The sequence below is a fragment of the Oncorhynchus keta genome, chromosome 7 (genome assembly GCF_023373465.1).
Source record: "Oncorhynchus keta strain PuntledgeMale-10-30-2019 chromosome 7, Oket_V2, whole genome shotgun sequence".
NCBI classification, from domain to species: domain Eukaryota; kingdom Metazoa; phylum Chordata; class Actinopteri; order Salmoniformes; family Salmonidae; genus Oncorhynchus; species Oncorhynchus keta.
The window spans coordinates 4,791,444-4,802,672 of NC_068427.1; the positions used below are offsets into that span (position 1 = coordinate 4,791,444).

At 39.9% G+C, this 11,229-nt stretch overlaps 1 protein-coding gene across 1 annotated transcript; it reads right to left on the bottom strand.

Moving 5' to 3' along the window:
* Window positions 1-458: 458 nt before the first annotated feature.
* zic2a (zic family member 2 (odd-paired homolog, Drosophila), a) lies at window positions 459-6,936 on the bottom strand. Its single transcript, XM_035773093.2, has 5 exons — window positions 6,722-6,936; window positions 6,080-6,178; window positions 3,215-4,221; window positions 1,658-1,821; window positions 459-1,487 (listed from the first exon to the last, which is right to left on the bottom strand). The coding sequence occupies exons 3-5, from the start codon at window positions 4,188-4,190 to the stop codon at window positions 1,293-1,295; spliced, it is 1,335 nt and encodes a 444-aa protein (XP_035628986.1). The 5' UTR covers window positions 4,191-4,221; window positions 6,080-6,178; window positions 6,722-6,936; the 3' UTR covers window positions 459-1,292.
* Between the last annotated feature and the right edge of the window lie 4,293 nt (window positions 6,937-11,229).

Genomic DNA, 11,229 nt, shown 5'->3' on the forward strand with positions numbered 1-11,229 from the left:
CCTGCTTAAATGAACCTCAGCCACAATGTTTGTTTTGTGACCAGCGAGAAGGTTATGCCTAGGCTACACATATATCTTGAAACTTGGAATTTGGCCTGCCGTGTTGACACTGTAAGCCACATTAACATGGATTGCAGACCATGTTCACCAAACAGATTGTTATATGGTTATACGTCATGACTTATTCACGAGAGGTGGTGCAATACGAATCCATAGCTGATGCGGTTTCATATCTAAAACCATACTTTTTTTTACCACTTGAAGCAGAATATAATGTACATAGTGCAGATACACCCATATTCTTATAGCATGCATACTCTTGCTGACCAAATATGAGTCGTAGCTTTATAGGTATATGAAAATGCTGGTCTGAAATGACCCGCTTAATAACCATGTTTGGCACCAGTAGAGTTCCTATCAAAACCACTATGAGTGTGAAGAAGACATCAAGACGGGGACATTTTTTAACGCTTGCAACACTTTTTATTATATTTGTATGCAGTAAAATTCTTATCACAATAATGAAGAAAACACCTCTTTAACTTTGAACAAAAACACATAACAAAACAACTGCCCGTGTTTAGCTCATAATTGTACATATGTATAGTAAAGAAACATTCTTTATAAATATTGTTTCATCTGTAGCAAGTAAATACCATAATTTAATTACAAACGGATAAATAAGGCAGTCGATATTTACAAAAGGAAGGGGGTACAGAAAATCCAACGGCACAACGTTTATTTTCCTCACAATCTTCCAGATAGCATTTCACAATTCAAAACTTCCAAAACACAAAACATCACAAGTTAAGCCCAGCAAACTAAATATACATTCACAAGCAAAATATTGTGGTCTGTTTGAGTTAAGTGTTGACTTTGGCACTCTTTCCAGTTTATAGATGTTTAGTATAGTTACAATCAATTTGCCTTAGGATCACAACATTTAACATCATAATACAACTTGAATCGTAAAATGTGCACTAAAAGTCCAGTTAGAGAAATAGCTACCATTGAAGGAACATCTATACACCACAGACTGACAAAAATCTATCACAACCAATGGGAAAGAGGGCGTGTAATATTTACAAATATATTGAATACAGCTTAAACATATCACATATTTTCTTCTGTTGGTAAGTGAGATTTCTTCCCTGGTGGTTTTGAATCGCTTTTTATGATTTTGAAGCGTTCATAGTAGGTTATTCGTGCTCTCCTCGGTGCACAAGTGTCCGAATCTCCTGCGCTGGTAGGGGTTCTGAGCAATGGTCTTGTATTCGCTTTTCGGTTCAGTCCTAAACATACCATTCACTGAAATTGGACGATAGGCTGCTGTGACCATTGTGGTTGTTGTGGACTGCGGGGGACAGATTGTTGTTGCTTTGGGTCTCGGTGTTAGGGGAGACGAGACCGGGTGGAGTGGACGATTCATAACCAGAACTGGCTGCAGGCGAGGAGTCGGACGCTGGAGGGGGGGCCGCTTCGTGGACCTGGAGAAAAGTGCAAATCAAATGAGTTTATGATACCAAGACAGGCAAATTGTGAAGTATGATTTCAAAGTGCTTCAAGAATGGTGGGGAACGTAACGTAAAACAACAGACGTACACAGCCCTTAAATGCTGCTGTCAGCTGGAAAGTGAATGACTGAAAGTCAATTTACCTTCATGTGTTTTCGTAGAGAGCTGGGATGTGTGTAGGACTTGTCACACATCTTGCAAAGATATGGTTTGTCTGACGTGTGAACGTGCATGTGCTTCTTTCGGTCGCTGCTGTTGGCAAACCGCCTGTCGCAGCCTTCAAACTCACACTGGAATGGTTTCTCTCCTGCCGAAAAACAAGTATAAAACAGACACGTTAGATTCAGTTCAGCAAAAGCCTACCAAACGTCTATGCCTTAGGCCGAATACTATAGTTTTTGGATTCAATAACATGGCCATTCAACGAGGAGTAACGGGTTAATTCATAGCGTTCGTCATATTTAGTGGGTGCCGTTATTTTCACTCACATGCCTTCCAATCAGTTAAATCTCAATTGTAACACAAAATTAATTTAAAAACATTAACTATGTTCGTGGGTGCCGAAATGTTATGTTATATGGTGGTTTTAAGAAATAGCTTATCATGTAGGCCTATGGGAAGCCTATTTCTTTGAATCACAGCAATTGAGTAAGCCAGTAGGCTAAGTACATTTAGGTCTACTTGTGTATTTCATAGACTACTATATTTCAATATATGTCAGGGCTCTGAAATTTAGAATTGATGTCAAAATAGTAACAACATGCCCGAGTTAAATGTATATAGCCTAAACAATACGCAAACATCCCATGTGGGGCAATAGCCTTTGGTGCATAAGGCGCGCCATTTGCTGGGAAACAATAACAAAACGAATTAGCACCTGACCAATTCCATGGCTGTATAGCACAACTAAATCCCCCCAGAAAATAGTCCCAAAGTGAAAGGCTGGTAATGCGTCTAGCACCTAGGCTACTACCAATGGAATGCTTGAGGGAACAGAATAGGCCATTACACACATTCACACACTTGCATGTTCGCGATGAGTAAATTCGCAATACGATTTCCAGAAAACAAAAAGCCAAACAATAATTCTCAACGGACAAAACAAAATAAATCGATATGTGAAAAAGAGGCGAGGCATTCCGGATATAATCCTAAAAGCTCAGTCTTGCGTAAACATTAAACCGGGTGATGAGATTTACTACTGCTCCGCTGCGAGCCAGAAGCCCTCGTCTCGCCTTTGACCCATTTTTAAGTTTACAAACCATAAAACCTCGACAGAATATTACATAATTTAGCACATTGTTGCAAAACATTGAGTTTCTCCAAAACTGGACGAAATCTAATCGTTTCGAGACGCGTCGGCTATGTGTTTACTCTTTTAGAGTACAATTCGCACGTTATGCTAGCAGCTTTTCTTTCTTAAATCCAAATCTACTTTGACCATAGGTGTGAATGTCTACCTTTGGCAGTCTAAAAAATACCCTATCGACCGATAGTCATCTTAAATTTGGTCAACTAGGATGTTTTGACAACGAGAATAATTCGATTTTTGCAGGCTACGCAATTGGCTAAGATTAAATATAGCATGGCGCATTTGGCACAGCGAATTCTTAACTGTGCCGTATACTTTTACCAAACGAAAAAAGTGCTCGAGAGATGAGAAACATTTGGGCAAAATGCTATAAATATTCTATAATTACCTGTATGTGTGCGCTTGTGAATCTTCAAGTTTTCCGACCGTGCGAAGACCTTGCCACATCCAGGGAAGGGGCAGGGGAAGGGTTTCTCACCCGTGTGGACCCGAATGTGATTCACCAGTTTGTATTTTGCCTTAAACGGTTTGCTCTCGCGAGGGCACTCTTCCCAAAAGCAAATGTGGTTGCTCTGCTCCGGTCCTCCGACGTGCTCCACGGAGACGTGCGTGACCAGCTCATGCATTGTGCTGAAAGTTTTGTTGCAACTCTTCTTGGGGTTGCTTAGCTGCTCCTGGTCGATCCATTTGCAGATGAGCTCCTGTTTGATGCACTGCTGCCGCATGTAGCGGAAAAAGGCACCCGGGTGGTGCTGGTGAGCTCCCATGTGCATACCCATGTTCATATTCATGCTGCTGTACTGGTTATGAAGCTGGGCGGCCGAATAAGGGTCGGTCCTTGGGCTGGAGACCTGGTGGTACTGATCGGAACGCCCGAAAACCTCACCTGGTAGTCCAATACGCATTTGCCCGTTGAGCACATTCGGGGATCCGTGGGACCCATGCTGGTCGTGAATCCCGGGGAACAGAATGTGGCCTTGACTGTCTGTGTGGGAATGATGGAGAGACCCGGTAGTGGGGCCGAAAATAGCGTGCTGACTGCTCGCCGGAGAGGATTCTCCGAAGCCGCGGCTGCGAAAAAGAAAGTCCCTGGTGGAGTTGAATGGGGAACTCGCGTACGAGGTGACATGGGCGGCGTGTGCACCCAGTGCTGCTGTGGGGTAGCCGGGCGCCTGAGAGGTGAAGGCTGAGCTCTGTCCCGGAGAAAGATCATGGTTCAGTTTAAAGGCACCCATGTGTGCCGAGTCGACGAAGCTATTTTGTGCTAAACTCAAGTCTCTCTCTTGCATCTCGCTCGCTGTGTGATGCCTGGCAAACGTGCCAACTCCCAGTCCGGGGAACTGGTGACCTGCGTCCAGTAACATGGTCTCTCAAAGCGAATTTCGTTCGAATCAGCTTGTGTACAAACAATTTTGGGGGGAAAAGTACAATTCAATATTATATTCGGTTAGGGTTATTCACAACTTCATTGCATGGAAACACCATATCAGGTAAAGTTCAAAGCGATGATCCGCTCGTAGGGGAAAAAAACTACACAAACACGTCTATATTCACTGGTAGTTAACTTGTTACTAAAAATCCCCATGAAACGAAGAGATTCCTTTGCGTTTTTCCTCTGGAAACTGTGAATGCTGATTGCGTTTAAACACACAGGAAGAATTGAATAATTATCTTACTAGGTGTCCTCGCACGGAGAGAGTGCGGGTTGTTGCAGCATCTCGGATTGTTGTTCGGATTGGTGTGTTTATTTCTTTCGCTTGTCTGTGTTTATCGCGGAGGGTCCCTCTTTCACCGTGGACTGGCACTAGCTCCTCTTACGCCCCCTTTAACTGAAGCCCGGTCATTCATTCCAAGCAGTCTCATTGGCCACTTCGTCTCATCAATCCCAAGTGCCCCTCCAATAGCAGGTACCGCTTTGACGACTAATAGCTGATCGCCATTTTCACTAATAATTACCGCCTACTTGTTAGGAGCGGCTTTTAGGGGGAAGGGTACAATGAGAGAGGGAGCGAGAGCGAGTGTGGGGTGGGGTGGGTGGGTGGGTGGGTGGGGGGCATAGTATCGGAAATGATTCCTCAAAACCTTAATTTTATAGCTTGTTGTATAACCAGTGGCTTGACAACACGAAATTGCACGTTGTGTGATAACGGGCTTTAAAAGTTGAGCTACGGTTAAATAAATATGATAGAAAATAACGATCATTGAAATAGCGAGCTGGTCTTTTGGGGAGAAGGTGGGGTCAGCACATGTAATGAAATGTAAACAGTCATAGTCAATTTATCATTAGACAGGCGGATGTAGTTAGCAAATATTTTCAATGATTTAGCCAAAACATTATTTTAGGTATTGACAGTGTTTATATGTAGTCTATACGTAATAACGCACGCGTTTATACAAACTGACTTATATCACGGGAGACCTGGCTGCGTTTATAAGTGGGTAATAACGGACGCTTAAATTGGCCACAAGCTCTGCAATATACATGTGAAGTTATACAATGGAAACTGAAGCATACAATATAGGAAATCAGAAACCAATATGCCATTTCATTTCATGGAATACATAATACATATAATAGTGAGCATTATGCATTATTCATGATGTATTTCATGACATTAAATGGCATATTGTTTTCTGATTCGCTATGCTTACCTTATGTTCCTACTGTTTATCCTCACATTTATATTGTAGAGCTTGTAGATATGTGTAACAGAGTACTATCAATTTTTTTTTACTGATCATTTACCCCATAAAGGGAATCATGTATGTTCATAGCATATGCTCCTGCAACCCTCACTGAACTACCATAGGCTCATGTAAGTCTATACGTACGTTTGTTCAAATATTACACAGCAGTCTGCGCACCAATTGTAATGCCAAAATTACCCTTTTTTTTACATGACAACAGTACATGATGTTCATATTCTGCTAAAGAACATTGCCTAATCATTTGAAAACATAAAAATCACGAGTCTATAAAGGTAGTGTGTTAGTCAATTGTCTACTATGCCTATAAAATGACACTTCTAGAAGTAATTCTAATGTGGGTTCCCATGTGTATTACGGGTTTGGGTTTTGGGAAGTGGTATTAGCCTACTGTTTCAATGGCATATTCAATCTTTACTACAGGGATATATATTCCCCAAGCATGGCTTTGCACGCGCGCGCGCGCACACACACACACACACACACACACACACACACACACACACACACACACACACGAGGTACTAAATATTCAGAGAGTACTTACCTTGTTTTTGTAAAGAGCCGGGTTGGTGGTTTGTTCACTTTGCTTAGCTTGTGCAGTGTGTCAGTCTTGCCCCAAAAATATGGTTACTGTTTATGTTATCTGCAATCAACAGCATGAGCTTATGTTTGAATGTTTTTTATCCTGTAAAAGTTTTTTTTTAAATGCGTAAAATGAGATTACTATAGATATCTATTGCCTAACGATAATTAAAACACACTGCCATAGGTCTACACCCATTATTTCTAATTAGTCATAATTTGGTGAAAATATTAGGGAGCATTACAGACAATAATTGTGTGTAACTTCATCACAATTGGGTGTGTTTGTTGAAAACAAATGTATTAAATTAATAAATAAAATAGAGTTTCTACAATAGGCTACTAAAGAATAAAATAGCCCAGATCCAAAAGCCTAATGGTCCTTCCCTTCAACTGCCATAGCCTACCATAAAGCCCCAATAAATCTCAACAAGAAACCTCGCTTGCTAGTCGTGCCTGCAAAAACACCGCCAACTCACAAGGTTTGCTAATATAGTGAGTCTTTTCATCCAAAGCGCGTACTGTATGGACTGCGTTTAACAATGGTCTACCAACAACAGCTGCCCATTGAAATGTACACACTAAGTGAAGGAAGTTTACTTACACTCCCATTGAACTCAAGTCCCACAAGTGCTCCTGCTCCAACACAAATTAAACTTTCTCTGGTCCCTCTCGGCTCCCAAACACTTAAAATAGCGGGCAATAATGGGACGGAGAGTAGGTAGGACGTCTGAAAACTTTGGGAATCCTGTCCCTCTCTCACACAGCCCCAAGCCGGGGCAGCCAGAGCGTTCTCTGCCATTCTTCCAAGAATCTATTTCTCCCCGCACCACGGGACACGCAGGATCTGATCCAAGTTCAAAGTCACGTCTGCCGACTTCTTAAAAGAACTTCTTTATTTCCGTGGAAAACTACAAAACCCCTTGGCCCTGTCACTTGACAAAAATATATGAAAGAGAAAGAAAGAAAACTCAATCGGATCAGAGACCCATAGGTTCTTATTTCCATCTACCTCTAGAAGAAAGGACCATCTGAAATTCCCCACGACATACATTTCAACAAGTTTCTCAGAGCCAGAATACAGGACGAGCCAGAAAGTGTTAAAATACATAGCCTATAACATACATTGTAAAATGTATATAAACTAATATATGGACACTAACACACCTTTCACTATTTTTGGTTTACAGAGAAAAAAAACTCCCACAGAAGTTCTGACTAAATATTCATGATAATGCTTATGATTTTAATATTGCCAACAACAAGGATAAAACCATTGCATGCCCTGATGGCGCAGCGCTTAAAAGCCGGGCGTAATTTCATTAGTTCATTTGACAATAGCAATATGTTGACGCATTGGAAGGTTACTTGTGTGGTTTCCATGACCTTGTTTGTTTCATGAATGTTTTACCTCTGACCCATTAATACCACATATGTTGGCCTCTTGACTTGTTCTGTAAAATAAAAATAAAAATGATAACAAAGAGCCTTTTCTTTTAAGAAGTTTAAAGCCCGTCTTCCAGCTGAGCGTCTGAAGTAAGGATATGTCTTGGGAGCATTTTCTTACGAGTCGGAATCAAGGAATTGAACTCCTTCATTCAGTTGGGAAGTTCAGAAGGGTGCTCTTTGAAATAACCCTTCGGAAATTCTGTAATAGTTTTTTTTCTTCGCCTACTAAAAACCTAGAAGCCTAGGCCTGACAACTATGGACCCTTCTCTGTACTAATGTGTATTGTAAAATAATATATTCATTTGTTTTTACTATTCCCTAGAGATCACTTTGAGATTGGAATCGTATTATCGAATGGAACACTTGTTCGTAGATGATAACAACATACACATTGCACTGTATGTATCACAACGGGGTTGTTTCATTGACCATTCATTAGATTTAAATAAAAAAACCGGTGAGCCAAATTATGTATAGGCCTACCTGTTATTTGTATGTGCAGGCCATCTATTAATTATGTTTAACAATATATTGGGAGGTGTGCTTACTGTTTATTTGAATTGCGCATTGTAGGCTCGCCTTCTGTATCCAAAAAGTACACTATATGACACTTTGAAGCACGTATGGTAATGGTAATTATGGTAATAGTAATTATGAATTTAAACCACAGGTGCATGCAGACCTATTCCCTTTTAAGTCAATACCCATATAGGCCAACTGATTTATACAGAGTCATTGATAATGACTAAGCACTAGGCCTAATATGTCCGTTTTTGCGCAATTTTTTAAAAGTATTTTAGAGATATATAGGTTGCTCCAAAGGTAAAATCAACTATGAGTGCAACTGTTGATTTTCAAGTCATCGGAAGACAAGGAACCATGCCATAAGTTGACTATTTATTAATAATAATTGTTCAGATTGTCAGCTACAGTATGTGATGACACCATTCAACTATGCTAAGGTCTTGGGTCAAACAAATTCCTCTGTAAAAAAAAAAGTAGGCTATTAAATACGAAATAGTAATTTTACATGCACTGCCACTATGTCGAGAACAAAACTACTCTGCGAAAGTGTCTAGAAGTATTAGATTTATGAATTTAATTAGTTGAAGTTGACTACTGCGGTAGTTTTGGGCAAACCCCGTCATGTTCCTACCACTTTAAGAACCAATGACATCGAGATGTGGAGATCATAAATCGATTACAAAGGTGTCTGAAAAAAAAGACATATGAAATCGATGACAGATACACGTCCTGCTGTGTCGAACAGGGACCATACAAGAAGGCGTGGGCCACGACCATAAAAGTGAAACAATTCTAGGTTTTACAAGCTTCTCTTACTCCGTTCCTTGCTAGGGTCATAAAAACTGAATTTAACTATTTTGAATGGATCACTGGCAACTTATTGAGAAACTATTTACACTACTCAGCTCCCTCCATACATGGGGCAGTGGTGAGAATGAAAATCCTAGATTTGTAAAGTCATTTAGCAAAATAGATAGGTCTTTAAAATATAATACGTTATATAATGTGTATGCAATTGTTGATCAAATGCTGGCTAAAATATCCGATGGACTGTTTGTTTGGAATGGAATGTTATATATGGAATGATTGTTATATATGCAACACGTTTCATTTGTTAAATCTGGCACCCTGGTATGTGTAGGCTACTTGTGATTAATTCATTGGCCTCAATTGTAACACTACAATTCAGATGTCAACACTTTTCTTTGATACTTGTATTGATAACATATTCCTTTCTATGTGCCTATAAGATATGTGCTTCTATATCTAAGCACAAAATAAATACAAAATATTCCAACATGCTTTTCGGCTGTGACCGGTTTGGTTATGCATGGATGGTTGCACAGTATTGAATGACTTCCATCCAAATTGTCCTAGTGCTCCGTGATACTTGCACAACTCATACAATACTGTATTAGTGGAGTATAAACACCGGTTTAGCAGACACCTCCGCAGTCCCCGAAAGACGGGGCCCCCACCCCCTCCTAACTGACAATTTTAGATATTATCTGGAAAATGATCTTATGTAGTTTCTTGTAATAGCCATCTGTGACTTTAAATAATTATTTATCTCAAAACGGATTCATAAAATATGTGTCCTGAGATTTGGTCAACTCAGTCAGATTTGTCTAAAATCCTAAATGAATGAGGAATGAGCAGGGACAGCTCTACCATAAGGACATGGTACATTACATGTAGTGCATCAAGACCACTCATGGTCTGAAAAGTTCTCTACTTTTAATAGATTTAAACAAACAGTATTGGAATAAGTATGTCAACTGGGGCGGCAGGGTAGCCTAGTGTTTAGAGCGTTGGACTAGTAACCGGAAGGTTGCGAGTTCAAACCCCGAGCTGACAAGGTACAAATCTGTCGTTCTGCCCCTGAACAGGCAGTTAACCCACTGTTCCCAGGCCGTCATTGAAAATAAGAATTTGTTCTTTAACTGACTTGCCTGGTTAAATAAAGGTAAAAATTAAATAACTCCATCTTCCAATTAATAATACTTTTGGTTCAAACATGTTACATTTAATGAGGTTTTAGAGTCATAAAGCAACTAAGGCTAACACATTTGCTATTGTGCATATCACTTGAATGAAGTCTGATTTTTGTTCAACTCAACTCTGTCAGAGTGCTAACATATCCGATAGTATGGTTATGTTTTTGTTGGGTACTTTCAAATTAATCATGTTACATACTTTATAAACTTGTATTTTTAGAGGCAAAAATATGTCTGTTTTGAGTATCTGTTGTCAACTCCATCAGTAGCTTGTCAAATCCATCACTGATGGAAAAATATTGAATCGCTTGCTCATATCTTGCGGCCCCGCGAAACTGCGCTATGCTACTAAGTATAAAGTTGCAATAACTCAATAAATAATTCAGAAATGTAACATGGACAGACATCAACTGCATAGTATGTCACCCATATCAAGTGGAAACATCATTAAGCATTTTTTTAAAGGGGAAAGATGTTATGGTGGGAAACAATATGAAATATAATTGTATGCATATAAAACATTTCTATTGCATACTAAATGATAAATTGTTAAATAATAATCACTAATTTGAATAGCGACTTTGAAGTGTTGTGGACATTTCAGCTTTCGCTATGGCCATTAGTCTTGGAAACAAAATACATTGTTCGAGACCATGGCTTTAAAAGTACTTGATTGGCTAAATGTCTCCATTATTATTGATGTGTATGTATTTAATTTGACCTGAATAAAAGTACATATAGCCTACTTGAGTTATGGTGATAAGAATATATTTTATCTTAAATTATGTTTTCTACATTGGGGTTACACCCCTAAAGAAGAATACGAACAAGAAGAGATAAACGCTTTCTAATACTGTAGACGTCCTAAATTTCATCCACGTGCGTCAGCCCCGGGTAAACACCATGCCGCATAAACTGATTTGCTGGTAACTTTGAGTGTAAAACTTTTTGGAGTCAACAGCGATAAAGAGAGCGAGGGGGCGGAACCCCGCTGAGCCCTTGCGCTGAACGACAGCCAATCGCTTCGTTCTCTTAACTGCCAGTCACCGAAATCCATCCAATACCCGCAGTGCCATTTCTAAACTGTATTCCCTACTGCGTCCTCCAACTGTTGTATGTTCTGTCAATCGCTTGAGGACT